Genomic DNA, 18,581 nt, shown 5'->3' with positions numbered 1-18,581 from the left:
AAATCTTATATACTCAAATTGGTATGAGAACTTCTAGCTTTTGGACACCAAAAGTGTGGACGATTATATATAATGTGATGTAAAACCAAGAAGAATGAGATATTTGCGGTCGAATTTCGGGAAAGATAAGGATTTTCAATGATAAATGAGGAACATATGCTCGTCCTAATATCTCATCCTAATATGGGATTTGATACTGTGGTAATTAGTACTAAGAGCCACGCCATTTTTGTTTCGACACCAAAGTGTGGATAGATTATATATATGTAATGTGAAACCAAGAAGAATGAGAGATTGTAATCGAAATTTCAGGAAATATAATAAATGAGGAGCATATGCCCGTCCTAATATGGATCTAATACTTTTAAGTTTGGTAATTAGTAATAAGAGCCACGCGGTATTTGTTTATGAGATTCTTTAGAAAGTAATAATATCATCAATGAATAATAAATGTGGTCGTGAAAAATCAGGGACGAGAAAGAGTCAACACACGTGTAGGTTCGTGAAAAAAAAAAAGAAGAAGATATGAAAGCGACCTTGTTTTGCATTTGAACTCTTCTTGCAAGGCAGCGCTAGGGAACGATCGCATCGTAATCGTGTCGGTTCATACATGCGTTCGATATGGTTTGGATTTAATCAGCGCCGGACATTGAGTGAGTTTTAAGCAGACAGTCGCACGTCCATGACGTGCAGTGCGAATTGACTCTACTTCTAGTGGGGTGAGGAGAGATTATGTTGGATCGACCGTTTCGACGTTGAAGTAAACGGTGAGGACTTAAAAGGAACGTAAAGACTTCTTCGGTCATCAATCATTGTCCGTGCCGGTCAAGGGGGATGGAAATGATTGTTGCAGTCAAGAACTTTGTGGCTAAGGCAAATTATATGCAATCAGTTTGGTGATTTTCAGGTGCACAGTCTAGTTCAATGCATTCATTTGTGTTTCGGAACGTAAAATTACCCTCTAGCCCTCATCGGCCCCGCCCGTGTAACCGGTCATTTGGCCGAGCAGCACCCCGGCAGCACAGAGTTGAAAGTTATGTACACCCTGCGGAAGCCAAGCAAGATCTCGGTTCCAAGAAACCTTTGCTGAAAATCACTGAGTCCAGCATTCACCCTGGCAAGAACAAAACAACGTTATCAACCTTGAAATGGAGGAACATCTGGTCGGTGAAAGGATTACCGGGTCGAGAGATCCATTAAACAGCGGCACACTGCTCCCCGGTTTAGTCAGCTCTCCTGCTCAAACCTGTAAGTGAGTCTAAACCAGCCATGCAGAAACTGGTCCGTTTGATTTCTAAATTCAATTTTAAGATTTTAACTATAACTTTATCTCTCCTCACTAGGCAATAAAAATCAATAACACAATTATTATTTTTTTATTTTTCTTTAATTTTTTTAACTATTAATTCAATTTTTAATAATGGATTCTTTCAACTATTCATTACTTTTTTACACTTTTTCTCGTAATTCAACATCACAATCATTACAAACCAATTAAAATCAAAATTCAACTCAATTCAACTCTAAAATCAAATACACTATTAAAATCGCAATGAACTGAAGTTCGGGCTCTTGAATGGAAAATCCTGGCAGAAACGATTGTATCACATTAATGAGGCATGCAACAACACGTACAAGTTTCTATACAAAATTAACTTCTTTTATCAAGGCAAATATAATCGTTTCTCAATCTCATCTTACAACAAAGAAATCTCGGGGCCAAACCACTGTGAATGATACAGGCAAACAGCACACAAGTGATACAGATACTTACATACTCACAGCAACGATCAAATCCAAGCATGCACACAAAGATTTACATAGGCATCTCGTCTCGTCTCGTCTCTCGGGCTCATAAATCGAACTAAACAAAATCAAATCGCATGAGAAGTTTAACCGACTGGTACTTCTCTCCCTTTCGGCTGTGGAGTGGAACCGCCCTGATGCCCTTCCTTAATTCCCATACAGGCAGGCAAGTTTGGCCCCCAAAGTCGTCCTTCTCGGACATGTCATACTCGTGAACTTCCACACGAAGCAGAGCAAGCTCAGGAACAGTTAATGGGAACTCAAACACCTCATTCCAAGTAGGGGTCCAGTCGTCCTCCAACGTCTTTGTCTTCTTCATTATAGTATCAGCAGGGACTCCAGCAATCCCGATCTGCATAAATGCAAATTGTTGGGCACTTCCCAATCAGATTAAACTTAAAAGAAATGTTCTGCAGGACGGAGGAGTAACTAAAAGAAGAAGACTTTTTCATCTTAGATTCGATTCTTTGAGAACTCATCCCAACATGTTGCCTGTTAAGATCTATCTATTTAAACAAGAGAGCAAGAGAGAGGGATGCATAAGATCGTATCGACTTACCCTAGCATAAAAATCTGGAGGAGAATACAAATCAAAGTGCGTGTGCTTAAAATCGTAATACCAGCCTTCCCCCATATATACAGTGACCTGCAAAGCAGCAAAAGATCAGGGTAAATCAAACAGGAATTTACACTACCAAACAATTCAAGAATATTAGGAATTCAAGAATATTAGGTAACAGTCTACTCGAGGCACTGGAGGCTCACAACCTTCAAAGTTGTCTTCACAGGTAGACTAGTATCGGGGTCAAAGATCTCGTTATCTGAGCCAGGCTTCAACAGAAAATCGGGTTTCTTGATATAGCCACACCCACCATTGGCCCTGAACATGCCTTGCATCAACCACAGAGATCTTCCATATCCCTGCGTCAAGAAATTATAATAACAATTCATTAGAAAGATCATTTACACGAACACACTGAAATCTCGGCATAAATGATTCTAATGACTGCAAAAATGCAAAAACATCATATGCAAAAGAAAAAAATACCTGCATATTAAACGCAACCATCTGTGCTCCATGGGACCACCCAATAAGCGGATTGTAATTTGAGGAATCAATGCGAACACCTTTTGGGTAAACCCTGAGTATATTCCTCTGGGTGAACCTGTAGCAGGATAAATAATCAGAGTAGCCAAAAAAGGATTGAGGAATAATACTATATACTAGCAGATGAGAATTTAGTTAGTGGTATAGATAAACATCTTCATGCACGCAGATGAATCATGAGATGAATAAGAAATACAAACCTGACAATTTGTTTTCCATGAGTAATGATAGCTTTCTCGAGCTGTTGCTCACTTAAGCTAAGGCGCCGAACTTTGTTGGGGTCCACATGCAGACATTCATCTAATCCCCCTTTGGGCTTTCCCGCATGAATAGCAATCAAGCGCTTATACTCCGGTGCCACTTTTTGGTTAGCTTTGTCCACATCGTTATCATCTTCCTCGTCATCCTTGTCATCCGCACCTATGTCATCCTGCTAGAACATCATCAGTGAGCAAGCAGAATATCTATTTGTTATATGATAGAAATGATAGCCTTCTCATATCAGACTAGGCATCAAACTGGTCAAAGTATAGGTTCAAAGGTTCACCTAAGGATTCAACGCAGTCTAACCAGGTTTTAGGAAAATAATATAAAGGGAGCAAAATCAGTTTATATTATTGATAGATCTAGACAAAAGCCAGGCCAGTTCGAAGCAAGAACCAGTCAATTCTGAGCAAGAAACTGGATGAGCAATGGTTTCATTTGCATTTCAATTTCTCTAGAACGGAAACAGACAAAATCCCACTTTATGATTGGACCACAAACTTATGATGGGACATAAATTGTGACAGCAGTTATGAATTGAGTAAGTTCTTGCTCACCTTGTCATCAACTGTAGCATCCCCTTTGATATTTGGCACTTCTTTCCCCCAAGCCTCTTCATCAGGCTGTGAATCCTTTCCCTTCCGTGCATCACTTTCCTTTTCAGTAACTTCTTTCGCCTCAAGGTACTCTTTTGGTGGTTTGGTCGATATGATGACCCGTCTCTTCAGTGACTCAGGGGAAGGAAATTCCTTTAAGCAATCTGCGTCAGGAGTAAACAGAACATCTCCAAATGTTTGGGTGACCATCTACAAGTTGACAATAAGATAACCGTTAATAAGTAATAATAAGGTTGGTTGCTTCACAAATGCATAAAACTGCTTTTCCAGACTACGGGAAAGTGTTTACAATCACCTCGGCCACTTTTGCCTGGAGATCTGCAGTGAGGTGATCTTCCAAAGTAATAACAACTGGATACTCAGAGGTAACGAATGCATGTTCCTTAATAGACCTAAAGCACTTGATGAGTTCCACTGGGGTAGTTAAAGTCCTATGCAAAGAGAAAGAAAAATATCAGAAAAATGAAAAAGAAGAAAAGTAACCTATTACAAGAATCAAAATGTTGATAATGTGGAAATTGTATGTTCGAGATAAAATAAAAGAAAAGGGTTACAACATGTATCCCTAACTGACTGTATCTTAAGGTAAAGGACCTTGAGAATTTTGGTCACAAAATATGCAATCATGCTACCCAAAGGGATGATAAAAGAAATACACGAAATTCGATACAGAAATTTTATGCCATACCTTCCATGAAGAACATGGATATCATTTTTGTCGGAATTTGGCCATATATCTAATTCGATCACTCTGACCCCTCTCTCGAGGGCAGTTATGATAGGGGCGTCACTGCAATCACTGCTAAGTTGATTGCCTGTTAGATACGAATTGTGGCCAGTGTATATGAAATAATGCGACAGGGGAGCGTTCATATCTTGATGGACCTGACAGGAGGAGGAACAGAAACGATGTGGAGGGTTAGCATTTACTCTGACCATTAGAACAATCATTACAATCAAAAGCATCACTTATGACAGCTCTTTTCTGTTCAACATGCTAAGAGTATTTTCTGCAATACCCTCATAGAAAGCAATAAGACAGAAGAGCTCAGGAGTCAGGAATGATCTAATCCTTAAAATTCATTCTCAGAACATGAGAAACAGACGAATGAAAAAACAAAGAGGCTCATCTAACAGCAGAGATTAGTTGAATGAAAGCTTTCATATCACCAGCATTTCAGCACCTCATCTATCAGGCTTTTCAACCATAACCCCATTCTGACATCTACATTGTGATTTGATGGAAATAGATGCCTCAAACCCTTCAAGGAAACGCCTTAACCAAGTGATTTGATGATATAAAATTCCAAGACAAAGTAGTCCTTCCATCCCAATATTACTCCAATTCTTGCTTGAACGTCTGTAATATGCCATTTTCAGAAGCACCATGTTGTCTTCCTTTCCCCTAAAAAATCTATCAGCTTCCAAGTTAATCCCAATCTGGGCAGAGCACTTAATCATCCTCGCTGCAAGCTTCCAACCTTTCGAACTCTCAAACGGAGCCCCAATAACTACACTATCAATCTTTTCAATTCACTGATAAAAAGAGCTAACATATACAGCAAAGACAAACAGCCAGAATCATCAACAAACCAGAAAACAACAATAAAAAAAGAGAGAAAAAGATAGCATCAGGATCGTACCCCGAGCTCAGGAGACAGCGGAGGGTTGATATCACCGAAGAGGTACCAGAAGAAGGCCTCAAGGGTGACGCCCTTCCTATGGAAGATGTTGAGATGGCGCTGCTCACGGAGCTTGTCGATGATGGCCTGAGCGTCCTCCTTGGTAGCATTCTCCTCCCCTTGTACCTCAACCAAGAATCGGTGGAGCTGGTCAACGGTCATGATCCCATTCTCGGAGTACTCCCGGAAAAGGTTCTTCACATCCTCCGGCGCCTCCGACACCGTCAGCCGGAACTTCCGCCGGAAGCAGAAGCACACTCTGTAGGTCTGCTTCGACATTGTCGCGTCTCCGGGGGAAAACCCACCAAGAAAACCTCCCAAGAAGCCGGGGAAAGCTTGGATTGTTGGGCGGAAGATCAGATTTTTCTGGAGAGTCGTGATATCTTGATCTTCAACTAGAAAGAGAGAGGATGGATGGATAGGTGGAGAGGATGATGAAGAAGAAGGGACCCAGTTTTGGATTATTAATAATAAGGGAACAAATGAAAATTAACGAACCAATGCGTTTGTTTTGGTTAAGGTGGTTTGCTGCTATTGGCTGGAGGACCCAATTTAAAATTTTGAAAAAGAAGTTGTGTCCGAATCAAGAAAAGGATAAAGATAAGGGACCTCGGGTGCAATTATCCACTTTTTTTATTCGAGTGTCTTCTCTACGCTGCCAAAAAAAGAAAAAGAAATGGGGACATTCTCGCAGAACGGGATTTACTACTCTCAATAAAAAAAAAAAATTGTAGCATGGTGATACAAACAGATTATTTACTACTCTTACTTAATAGAGAACGTAATGTAGTAGCGTAAATCTCGCTTGTTGATGTAAAAATCGCAAATTTGATATATAATAAAATTACTTGTACCATTTTATTAATTATTTAGAAATTTTCTTTTATTATACTGAATTTTAGACCTCGTTTGTATCCTAAAAAATTAATAGATTAATCCTGCCGACAATTGAATAATTTCTTTTTCCTCTTTATTTTGGCTGATTACAGCTATTTCCGGTTCTTTTGCTGTCAAACAAAATGGACTGATAGTACTGAAGACAAGGATTGGTGAACTTGAAATTTACTTTTGAACTACATATATTTTGACATGGGGGAAAAAGAAGAAGAAAAAGAAAATATTGGGATTATGATTATATATATATATATATGTATATAAATAGGACAATTTAGCCAATTATTTATTTAGTGCGTATTATATATTTTTTAGGTGAGTAGGTCTTATCTTTTACGACAGGAAAAAAAAAAGGAATTTAAATGCAAGTCTTCTTCCAGAAATAAATGAATAAATAAATGCAAGGCAAACATCACTGCCCAATTGGACCCTCATGCCATTCAATGCACAACTCGTAACACGCCACCTCCAAACGTTATCTCATGGGCATACTAGTAGTAGTTGCATTTTGATTAATACGACAACGAAAAATATCATCGTGTATTCTTATTGGAACTTAATTTTAATGGATTGAGTTCGACTCTAATAAGATGCATTAGTTGTGAAATTATAAATAGTAAAGAATATCCACATTCTCAGTATTTTACAAAGATTACCAAGCCGTCTTATCAGGTTATGAAAGCATTGGAAACATTGATGTACGAGTGGGGATCTTGGCCAGTGTGCCACTAGAAGTTGCACTTGAGTTGCAACGAGCTGAGGATAGTCATATTGGATAAAGCTTAATCCAAAGTCTATAACCAGCTGAGAATGGGGGTCTTGCAGTCGGGCAATGCTTCGTTCGACCGACTGATTCTACAAGAACCTCGACATAGGTGATTCTGTTGCTCCAATGAAGAAATAATAAATAAAATAAAAACTCAGTGCAAATCATCAATCAATACTTATTTCTCATGCCAGTGAGTTATCAGAGGCGTAAAATGGTACAACAGTTCACAAGTACAAGGCCAATGTTAATGGTTTACCGGTGTGAAGATCCGGGGTAAAATTTTCCTCTTGGGATTTGATCTCTTAGTTTGTTGATTTCCTCTTCATCCTGAGAACAGATGCAGGCTGAAGCCTCGGGCCACCTTTACGCCACTTCTTGAAAGCTGCCATCGACGACTGTGCTGCTTCATACACTGCATCGTGAACAAACTGACTCTTAGGCGTTCATAAACAAATTTGGAAAGCTAGAAAGACCTCTCTGCAAGTGTATGAAAGTCTTTCTCACAATGAACTTCTTCTTTCGTTAGTCGTGAGAGAAATTTGGGATTCGCAACATTTGCTGCCGTGTGGGCTTTGGTTAGGACTTCCTTGTACCGACTCTTGAATGCCGAGAACAGCAAAAACCCGATGGTCCTGTCACCCGTACTGTCACCATGGAACAACTAAATCAATATCAACTTGTGACAATTAAACTTGGTTAGACTATTAGATGCATAAAATGTCTAGTAATATGACGTGCGCACCCATCAAAAGAGTGATTTTTATTTTTATTTTTTGATTTAGTGATGATTTATTAGCTCTGAAATGTTTGAAAAAACGAATTTTACAGGAAGTAAATATCATCCTTTTCCATCTCCAGAGCCACGGAAGAAGCAAGACACCAGCAGGTAAAGTTCATAAGAAGCATTGACTAACAATTTCAAAACAAATTGATGAAGTTAAGAAACAACCAGAAAAGCATTCATTTTCCATAGCATGGAACAGCTAATCGAAACTGGCATCAAAAAATTCTTGGTTTGATCCTCATATTCTCTGGAACAGCTAGCTCATATCTTCACATATAAAACTTTCATTAGCTAGAAGGATGTAACAACACCATGCTTTGCACCAAACCCGGATTTTCTAAAGATACCGGAGCCATATCACAAAATAGACCTAGGGAGGAGCCATCATGGAAGATACTTACACTGGGGCAACCTTGCAGCCAAATTCATAGAAATAAGGACTTCGTGATCTCAGATCTACACAGGCGGGATCTGCCTGGACTTCCAGCCTTGTTCTGGCATTTCCGAAGGAGTGAAAGAATCAGCAACACGGGCAATGAAAGCAGTTTGAGCATAACTTTGCTCCTCTGGAAAATAGTTGATTTATATAGTTTAGTCAATCTACTATTGTCTGAGGACACTTATTTCTTACTTCTCATCGAAACATGCTGGAACCTGTGCCACGACTGTATTTCTCAGGCACAACTCAGAGGCAAGCCAGAAAGGGAGCTCTACCTTTGATCCCTGTTCGACCTGAATAACCAAACCCAAGAGACAATTCAGTGCCTATTGATGAATTACCAACCATATCGATGACAGCTGAGACTCTGAGAAAACCTACACAATTCTTCTCAGAACCAGGATCTATACCGACTCCATTCACTGCCTTTTGGAATATAACTGAAATATTCTGCAATCAAAGGCAACAATACATCAACAAGCGGTTTTGTTTTTTCTCAGAAAAAGGGTTGAAAGCTTTAGAAATCGGAAACCTCGATCAAGTCACTGACCTCTTCCTCCGTAATGATATCATCAACGTCATAGTAATTAGCCATTCTCGTTCTTATTATCTCAAGAAAATGGCATCCGACAAAACAAATGGGCCACCAAATCTGTGAAATATGCCGGACTCCCTTATTATCTGTTGAATTCGCCTCGACCCAACAACTGCGACAAGACCTGAGTGAAATATCTGATACCCCGATGGTCTAACTAGCCGATAATCCCTACAAAATATTATTCACGGTTCTGTTGAAAAGGATTGAAATTGCCCACAAAAGAACAAAATCAATGACAAAAACAATCAAATTGTTCAAGTTCAGCGTATAATTCTGGCAGGAGGTCGACTAATCTGAGCTAATCGGAGCCGACCACTTAAAGTGAAGGTCGAGTAAGAGACGCGAGGATTCGATCAGTCAGTCGGATAGCTCATCCCAAATGGGTGACATCTGAGCATTAGCCCATTCTGGGCAAAATTGATTCCACCAAATCATTACAACACCTAAACCGTATGGTCCATATCCACAGTTTGATTACATCAGTAACCATGCACATACCTTCGCCGGAAAGGTATCTAACTTCCTCCATTTCTCCCTTCGAGCTCAGACAGACAGAGAGATCTGTTGGGAGTGATAACCTCGGAAATGGCTTCCTCTCTCGATCTCTCCGTGAGTTTTCTTTTTCCTTTTCTCTTGCCGCCGGAAGACACAGGGAGAGAGAGAGAAGAAGAAGAAGAAGAAGAAGAGAGATGGAGGGAAACTCGAAATAATTGGGCTGAGGCGGGTAACGTTCCTCTGCGTCGCGGTGTAAGTCAAAAATCGTGCAATTGACGGTGGATGTCCGTTAAAAACGAACCCAGATATATTGCGCAGTAGCGGATCACAGCTGTCATTTGGGCCTAAGTTGTGACAGCAGAGTTAATAGGCCCAGTTTTTATGTTAAATAAATGGATTGAGATCAGGCCCATGCAGTGCCATCAGGCCCAATTTTTGGCATCAAATCCGGTTTATTAAACTCCCACCGATGCCAATGGTGTTGTCCTTGGGTCAAAGCCCATTGCCACCCCGATCCCGTTGTCGAGGTGATAGCTCAGTTGGAACGCGCTACGATTCTCAATCAACGCACGCTGGGGAGTCGGTTCTCCTCGAGCTCACGATACAGATGATGTATCAATAAGAATATAATGACAGACATGAACTCAGTTAATTTTATAATGGTTATAGATCAAATCAGAGCATTCCGAAGCGAAGAAAACCGACTTTAATAGGACAACTCCGTGCAGGAAAAAATGTGTTTAAAATGTCCATCATGTGATCGTGGCTTTGCTTAATTAAAGTCCCTCGGGCTGATATTTATCCATTATCGGACAAAAAGAACGATTACGCAATTCGAAAACGAAATAAAACAAACCAAAACAATATCTTATCAAACTAATCGAACAGGTCATCGCATAAGTGGCATGAAACGGGAGGGACGATCGTCGAGAAAAATCCCACCTGAAATAACCCACGCGTTCAAATCAAACCCATCACGCTCCATGATTGATCGATACATAAAAATTAATTCATGATTTATTTATTTTTTAAATAGTAATTTAATCCAATCAATCGGTTGAATAAGATAGGCACTTGCTTAATAATTTGTCCTCAATAATACTTTGATTGACAGCATAAGGACGAACTTCGCTTTGTTTGTCTCAGATGTCGCGTGGACATCAGTGTCTTCTGCGTGTCTTGATTAATCTAAGCCACGCTTTGGATTGCGGGTGAAGGCATCCCTTTGGCACTTTCTAGAAGCGTAAATGTACAATTAACCGTAAAATTGTTCAAACTTTCTAAATGCCCGTAGTCCTCGAAGTCGTAGATGTAGATGACACCTTCATTGTTATCCTGACAAAGGGTCCCTTCCCCGTCACGCTCCGAGCTCGGGCTCGGAGGACAACCTAGACCGCACGATTATGCATATCCTTGAAGATCCTTAGCGATGGGATTGTTCATAAATTATCAACCAAAAGGAAATCTCGATCAAATTGAATTACGATAATTATTAATTAATCGATGAAAAAGAGGGACTGGATTGAATTGAACAATGAACAGCGCGTCCAAGCCGTGTACGTGGTGGCGTCATATGGAAAAATCCGATGCTTCTTTTCTATTTATCCATTTGTCCCCTTCTTTATTATTATTAACTTCTATTAATTGCTTTCGACTACTCCTTTACCGGAAGCAAAGCCAAAATGGGGCCGATCAATTTTTTTAAAAAAAATTCATTTATTTTTCTTATTATTACCTTTTTCATGAACAAATATGAGGAGACCACTTGGCCAATTAATACACGAAAATTGATATGGTAGCGCTTGATCGACACTTGCACGGTCGGCTACTGCAAGAGGACCCACCTCGACGAGAAATTCCCATACCAAAATAATATCGTAAAACAGAAAACGTATCAGAACATCCTATCACACAATAATGTTATAAGAAAATTCGATAATATTTTTACACAACTAGCATATGTAATGTCGTATTATTAGCGTAAATCAGTAATCGCGGGTGAGTTTTGGTTCTTATCTTGTGCATAAACTCACAACTTATTCTTTTCATGCCTTCTATAGGTTCGGTCATCTAAACCATACGTACCGAATTCTTTTTCAGGCGGAACATTATTCGGTATCAGAAACGAAGATCAAAGGCGTTAATGGGCGAAACTATACCGAAATTGACGAAGGGGGGTTTAGAGCGGTCGGGTTAGCATGGACATGGAATTGTTTTCCGACATCGGGTAGTTATTGGTGGGTTGGGAAGTTGTTGGCGCAGATTGGTTTTGGTAATGCTGATGAGACAAACCGAAAAAAAAAAAAAAAAGGGAACCTGTCCCGCTCGACTTTTATCAGTGGATAAGTACATAACCTTTACATGCATATATGACTATATTTCCAACTGTCCAACGAAGCCTTTCCCCCACCTTGTCATCATGATGCCCAACTTCTCGTATTAGCTCAGGTTCCACGATGAGACGATACAATGCTAGCATTTTTTTAAGCTTAGAAAAGAGAGAAAGTGAAACCCTTTTGTTCGGATAAGGCACTCTTTATTTCCGATATCGTATGAAAGAGGACTACGATCGAATGTCGCTTTTCGAATTTTCACACTGGAAGTTAAAAAAGTGAGTAGATATATAGAAGACTGCTGATGCTGTTGCGGTTGAGATTATGTATTGAAAGTCTGAGGATGCGGCTGTTATTCTTTCTTTTACGAGTTGATTACCCAAATGAGGATGGATGCAGGATTTAGGGGCAAATTAAAATAGTTTTTCCGAGTTAGAGGGTGATTATGAGAAATTTCATCAATATTCGCATAATTCTAAGTAAATTTCATTGAGACGTGAAAATTATAAGGGATAATCGCAACCTCTAATCCCCTCAATCTATCCCTGCTTCCAATATCCGATAAATTATAACGATTGATTGTTTTGGTTTTCGACCCGCTACATGTAGGATTTCATAACGACTATACGCAGAACGACCGATTTGATTTTTGTGATAATTTTTAGCAAGATTCGACCCGTCGTTGATTCTCCATATCCGTTGGATTCTTAAATCCACACGCACACACTGGTGCCGTTTCCTAATTTCCTTTTGAAATTCTTGACTCTTTCCTTTTACCTTTTTCCTTTTTCCTTTTTTTTTTTTGTAAACGAAATTCTTGACTTTGCTCTTCAACGCACAACAGCAAAATTCTGTACTTTGTTCCTTTCCCCCATTCACCCGAGCAGTGTGTCATCACTGACAAAATACTTCTAGGGGCAGTTTCCAAATTCCAGAAGAACTTTGGGCCATTGTGCAATGTGCCCGTTAAATATAATGTTTTGGTAATTGAACCCTTGAATTACATTCGGGGACACAGTGTGGATAAAATTCATTGAATTTACAATATCTTAGTCAAATGTTGTTATATGTCAAGACTTAGAAATTGAAATATGAAAATTAGATGACTACTGTTCCCATTAAATAACTTTTATTGTTTCACAAAATAAAATTATTTTGAATTAAAAAAAAAACCAGAAAAAATAAGTAACGAAGGTGGCGGCGGCCTGTGTCGAGCCCTCACCTCCTTGAAATCTTTGCCTCCCTCTACTCTCATCATAGAGAGATTGACAAAGAGGAGGGAGAAGGGGATGCCAACCACTGGTGCCTAAACCAAACTCGATGGTGACTATTGTGTTGAAAAACGGTCTTGATGGGGGTTGTGGATTGAACCACCACAGGTTCCACCTCCCTTCTCTCTATCTTTCTTTGAGAGAAGAGCAAGGATGAATATTGACTCATTAAGCGAAGCCAGCCATCACCACATTAGGTGAGGTTGCTGATGAACTCTAGGGACGTCGGTTACCTCGTTAGGGCAGTGATGGCGGATATCCAGCTCCACTACCCCTCTCTGTTACTCCTTGTAAGAATTTATAAGTGGCTCAACTCACAAATTTGAAGATAAAGCAAGGGGATGGGGTTCGAAAAATCCTTATCCGCCTCTAAATTAGTCTGACCAAACACACCCTTATAGTTTTGCTGTAGCTAAATCGCAATTTGTTCAATTGAGGGTGAAAAGTTTTGGCACTGTCCCCCTACGAATCCGGTGTAGTGAAGTTTAGGGGGTCAATCACAAAAGTTGAAATGTGAAGGTCCAACCAAAATTTTAGGAAAATTTCTTCAATTAAATTAAAATTCATTACTAAAGAATAATAAATTCTTTTCGATGCACGCTCTAGTATTCAAAAGTCCAATGGATTTCACGTAATCCCTTTCAAGCTAGATCAGCTAGATCAGTTCACTAAGAAATTAAATTCTTCCAATGTGAATTTTTCTCCATTCACTGGGAGAATACTTTTTATTAAATTGTCTCCACCTGTGCGATCCATTTAATCGTATCAACATTTCTCGTGAATTTGTAAAGTGTTGATTTAAATCGTTGAAAATAAATCAGATAGAGTCTGGATGGCCCCTTTTTATATGAAAGAATAATAAACAATCAAACTTTTAAGGGGCTCGAGAGAAGAGAAGATGCACGGGGCGGCGGTGCTGCAATCTATTCAATAGCCGCCGCAGCATATGAATGGATGGATGGATGGGGGCGACATTTTTCCCGGGGAATTTGACCGGCACTTGACCGGCCTTAGGCGGCTCCAAACTTCCAAAAAATACCGCCATTTTTTTCGGTAATTAAAAAAAGAAAAGAAAAAGAAAACCGCCAATTACGTCTGCCTAATCACATTACTATCACATGCTTCTTCCCCCAACAAAAAGCACCCAAAGTCACATCTTTACCTCACAATTCTTATATAAAATATATATATATATGATAGATATAATATAATATAATATAATACAATACAATATCGTAATTTCGTATTTCATTTCATTTTGTTCTCTTTTAACTCTCGAATAATCAGAATATTGTTCTAAAAATCACGATGATTCTTTCTTTTGTTTGTTGCAACAGATGTCATGTCACATGAAGTACATATATATCTGTAAGTCTATGCCATGAAGAATTTTATACTTCAATCAAATATACATAAAACTTTTTTTTTTTTGAATTATAAGAGTTGGTCCTGACCGGTCTCAATGGTTATGGAAAATTTACCAAAAGTCTAACTGTTTTAGACTAAAAACACTGATGTAGATGAAATAATATATACATGTCGCGATATAAAAACCTTTAAGCTTGCCTTATGGCCCCAGTATATCCTACATACATCTTCCAATTCCAAGTCACTGATTGACCAAGAGGAAAAATTGATTTCCTGTAATAATATTAACTCAGAGATAATAAAATACAGATATTTATATAGCGAAGTCCAACCAAGAAAGAGACTTGAATCCGCGGATGTCGAAATGATCCTCTTATTAATTAATTATGTCATAATGGATCAATCGTATGTCACATGATAATTACAGCTGCAACTTGTTAATATAATATTATGTCAAATGTGTTAAGTTATGAAGACTGAAGTACTGTGAATCCGGGTCGAGATCTGCCCATATTGTATTCGGCCCATTGGGGATGTAATTAGGGATTGTTCCCTTTAAAACAGCTGTTTATATCTCTTGTAACCCTAACTAAAAAAAATAGTGGATATACCTGGCTTGGCGGCGCCTCCAGACGTAGTCAGAATTACTGACGAACTGGGTAATCAATTCCGCGTGTCACTTTTACTTTTTCGTTCATATTATCTTCTATTATCATACATCAGACGTAACAAAATGATTTAAATTTTTTGATGATATTATATATTTTGAGGAATAGTGTGAGGAACTTATATAGCAAATCAGGCATGTAGCTGATATTGCACCAGATCAAGTGATTGATCAAGTGATTGATGGACAATAAGTTTAATTTAACTAATTGTAACAATTTTATCGTTTTTCTTTTTCTTTTTTTTGTGGGTTAAAAAATCATCTGATAGGCCTTTCCTTTTAAAGCACACAGTGATATTACATCTCAAAAAAAAAAAAAGCACACAGTGGCATCACAATTCCTTCTTTTTTGTTTGTGTGCGAATTTTCTCAGTATATGAATTGCTTCAGCAATGACATATTCTATGTATATTTCTTTCTTGCTCATGAATATCATGCTTAATTTATCATTGAAAATAAAAAAGCTTTGATTGTCTAAAAGTCTATATCAAAAGTCAAATCGGTTGATTAATTTCAGCCTCAGGTGATAAGATCACGCCATTCTTATTCACATCATCGACCGAAATGAGTAATATCATTTGAAATTCATCAGTGAAATTTAGTATAACATCTTCAAAATTATTATTACTTTTTGGTGAGCTAGTTATAATTGGAGAGAGTAAAAGACAGAACAGAACAATTACAAAGGCGTATCATAGAAGAAGTTCATTGAACTACTGATCTCATGTATAAATATATATGGTTTGGATGGATGTAAACAATATATATCTTCGTTAATTAAATTTATATATTGTTTCAATTGTTTGTCCCTCCAATCTATGGGGTTAAAATATTTAATTAAATTTTTACACATAAATGATTAATTGGTTATGTTTGCAATTTTTTGGCCATTTCGGTGTAGTTTCCAACAATTTTTTGCTGTCAACTGTTAAAAGTATTATATTTCTGTATACTAAAATCACACTAATTTGAAAAAAAAAAAAAACGACATATATCAACATCACTTATGTAAGCATATCCAGCTTGAAATTGCACTACTTTTAATCCTTCTTTTTAATTACCCCAAAAGTTATTATTTTTAAAAATTTGAAATATGACTTGAGTCCAAAAATTAGAACAAATCAACTAACTAAGGTGCGTATATTTTATGGAATATGTACGTAAACTAATAATTCATGAAGAGAATTTGCATAAATTAATAAATAGAACTAATGATGGGCTTGCATGATAGTGTGGATAAATTGCATATAAAGCTTCAATGTATTTGGTACTGAATATTATGGATTATAAGCATCTATAGCATTTGCTTTCCTTGCAATACATTAAAATAAATTTCTGTTTTTCATTCTAACCGCTTTTATTTTATTCCTAGCAAAATAAGAAATTAAATGGGGGACCAAATGGCCAGAATGATTTTATATGAGAACACAAACAAATTACACTGAATAAGTAATTGTTAATGTAATTAATGTAATATAAATAAGGAATCTGGGGAGGCAATGCCTAGCTTTTAAGTTTTATATAGAGTGTAGAAGTTAATTAATTAGAAATGCCTTTTCATTTTGTCTCTGTCTTTATTTTTTTAATCAACTTTTTATATTTCTATTCCTGTGTCTCCGCATATATCCAAGGAAAATTAGGTCAGTTTACTCCAATAAAAATGCTATGTATCCCAAACTTATTCAATTAACCAGTTAAAATCTCTCATCCTCTTTTTTTTTTTCCTTTTGAATTTACTCCTAACTTTGTGGAATTTCTTACATTCAAATGTTAATTACAGTATAACCACCACCTCGGCACATGTCCGGTATATGGAATCTGACCAAACAAGATTCTTGTTTTATTACGTAAAAGAAATGTATAAAAATTATTTATTTATTTAGACCGATTATAACTGTATATCCACCTTCCATTTGAATCACTCCTGGACGATATGGTTGCATGTGACCACATGATACGGACCAGTCGGTTCCGCCATTTCCTTTTGATTAATTTGTGAGCTTGTAATTTAAAAAAAAAACATAATAATAGTCGACTCAAGCGATTTGGCGCTTATCATCTTAAATAAGGTATTGTGTTCGAGTTTTGTGAATGAAGAAAATTAATACGATTGGAAGAGCTTTATTTCCCAGTGGACGTTGTATGCGACTCGAACTAGATTAGTCAAGGCTCGTTGGGTTTTCGAATACCATAATGTATTGTGGAGAAAAAAATTATTATAATTTGCTTTATATACGACCATATACATATGGACCGCATTCACCAGATGAATTCAAGCAGAATTCAATATAAAAATAAATAAATTAGTTTGCTCAATAATTTGCTTCGTCGAACGTAAGAAGAATACATAAATATAATTGTTTTTTCCAGCCTAAAACTTGCAGATATTCACTCTTGCACATATTAGGAAAAAAATATAAAATTCCAGATAAGCTATATATATTTGACAAAGTTCAGAAGCAACAATTCGAGTTCGATATGCACCAAGAGATTTCTAGAATGCTTTGATACTAATCCACGTAATATATACTGATAGCTAGGTTGTCACGGGTATTAATTAGCTTCTGCAGGACGTTCATCGGAAGCCAAAGCCATACTAAGTAATAACTTTATATATATACTTGCTTTTGCTGCCTCACTTGCCATCTAAAATACAATTTCATAGTTCATACTGAATCGGAGCTCAAGCGGTGCTGCTTTCATCCGCTAATACTCGATATATATCTTGCACGTTAACTTTCTTCATCGGATGTCGATGAAACCATCGGATAACTTGCAAGAGCACAAACACGAGAAAATGAAAAGGGTAGTGTGGACATGATCGAGAAAATGGGACGATGCTGAGCTAAAAGGAAGAAAAAGAAGATCGTTGCCCCCCAAAAAAGAAAAAAAGGATAGGAAACATCATCTGAAAAGAATAAATAAAGATCATGCAAAATCAATCACAAAATATGAAGTAGTTCGTAAAATTGTACGGTCATGAGGTTTGCTAACGTTGAGCAATATGAGCGTAAAGGTAAAAAGTGCTTGTAGTGGATACATTATTTCAGGCTTTTCAGCCAATACTAAAGATGACTTGCGATCTCAATCCAAAAAAAAAACATGAAGTGACGTTTTATTGCCAAGAAACATAAACAATAGAATATAAACATTGCGGTTGTTTTCAAAGTGGTGATTTAAGATTTTAACTTTAACTTTAACTCAAAACACTACACAACAAAACACACATTTCAAAAGTCAAATTGATGGACCCCATATATTATTAAAATACAATCACATTATAATTAATTATCTCTACCTTCCATTCATTTTATATTTCAAAAGTCAAACTGGTGGGCCCCATATATTTTTGTCTTCTTCTACAATCACAATCACAATCACAATCACAAATTCGTGACTTTAACTCCGAAAACAAACGCATTGAAAATGTCGTGACTAATAAATATTGATTCAAACGGTTTAACGTTTATTAATCTCAATTAAAGT

The 18,581-nt window shown here is 37.5% G+C and overlaps 2 protein-coding genes across 3 annotated transcripts; both read right to left on the bottom strand.

Moving 5' to 3' along the window:
- Window positions 1–1,638: 1,638 nt before the first annotated feature.
- Window positions 1,639–5,938, bottom strand: LOC116196395 (phosphoinositide phospholipase C 2-like). The gene is made up of 9 exons (XM_031526085.1): window positions 5,439–5,938; window positions 4,484–4,680; window positions 4,091–4,226; window positions 3,736–3,984; window positions 3,115–3,344; window positions 2,855–2,972; window positions 2,575–2,727; window positions 2,366–2,452; window positions 1,639–2,158 (listed from the first exon to the last, which is right to left on the bottom strand). The coding sequence occupies exons 1-9, from the start codon at window positions 5,754–5,756 to the stop codon at window positions 1,865–1,867; spliced, it is 1,782 nt and encodes a 593-aa protein (XP_031381945.1). The 5' UTR covers window positions 5,757–5,938; the 3' UTR covers window positions 1,639–1,864.
- On the bottom strand, window positions 5,761–9,684 carry LOC116196396 (DNA replication complex GINS protein PSF3-like). 2 transcript variants are annotated; one of them, XM_031526087.1, is made up of 8 exons: window positions 9,460–9,684; window positions 8,914–9,129; window positions 8,745–8,813; window positions 8,556–8,656; window positions 8,326–8,418; window positions 7,645–7,784; window positions 7,397–7,552; window positions 5,761–7,252 (listed from the first exon to the last, which is right to left on the bottom strand). In XM_031526087.1, the coding sequence occupies exons 2-7, from the start codon at window positions 8,956–8,958 to the stop codon at window positions 7,443–7,445; spliced, it is 558 nt and encodes a 185-aa protein (XP_031381947.1). In that variant the 5' UTR covers window positions 8,959–9,129; window positions 9,460–9,684; the 3' UTR covers window positions 5,761–7,252; window positions 7,397–7,442. The 2 variants fall into 2 exon arrangements, with proteins under 2 accessions (XP_031381947.1, XP_031381946.1); XM_031526086.1 differs by lacking the exon at window positions 5,761–7,252 and having other exon boundaries at window positions 7,292–7,552; window positions 9,460–9,683.
- Window positions 9,685–18,581: the final 8,897 nt, after the last annotated feature.

Source organism: Punica granatum, chromosome 2 (genome assembly GCF_007655135.1).
Source record: "Punica granatum isolate Tunisia-2019 chromosome 2, ASM765513v2, whole genome shotgun sequence".
In the NCBI taxonomy this organism is placed as follows: domain Eukaryota; kingdom Viridiplantae; phylum Streptophyta; class Magnoliopsida; order Myrtales; family Lythraceae; genus Punica; species Punica granatum.
Note: the sequence above shows the minus strand (reverse complement) of the source record. Positions and strands in the feature narration are given on the sequence as shown.

Excerpts from the sequence above, each read along its gene's own strand:
- LOC116196395 (XM_031526085.1), bottom strand. The coding sequence starts at position 5,756 with ATGTCGAAGCAGACCTACAGAGTGTGCTTCTGCTTCCGGCGGAAGTTC. Across the intron at positions 3,985-4,090 it reads TCCAGGCAAAAGTGGCCGAG|ATGGTCACCCAAACATTTGG; the intron begins GTGATTGTAAAC and ends GTCAACTTGTAG. Across the intron at positions 2,159-2,365 it reads CTCCAGATTTTTATGCTAGG|ATCGGGATTGCTGGAGTCCC; the intron begins GTAAGTCGATAC and ends GCATTTATGCAG.
- LOC116196396 (XM_031526087.1), bottom strand. The coding sequence starts at position 8,958 with ATGGCTAATTACTATGACGTTGATGATATCATTACGGAGGAAGAG. Across the intron at positions 8,814-8,913 it reads ATATCATTACGGAGGAAGAG|AATATTTCAGTTATATTCCA; the intron begins GTCAGTGACTTG and ends CTTTGATTGCAG. Across the intron at positions 8,657-8,744 it reads CTGGTTCTGAGAAGAATTGT|GTCGAACAGGGATCAAAGGT; the intron begins GTAGGTTTTCTC and ends TTGGTTATTCAG.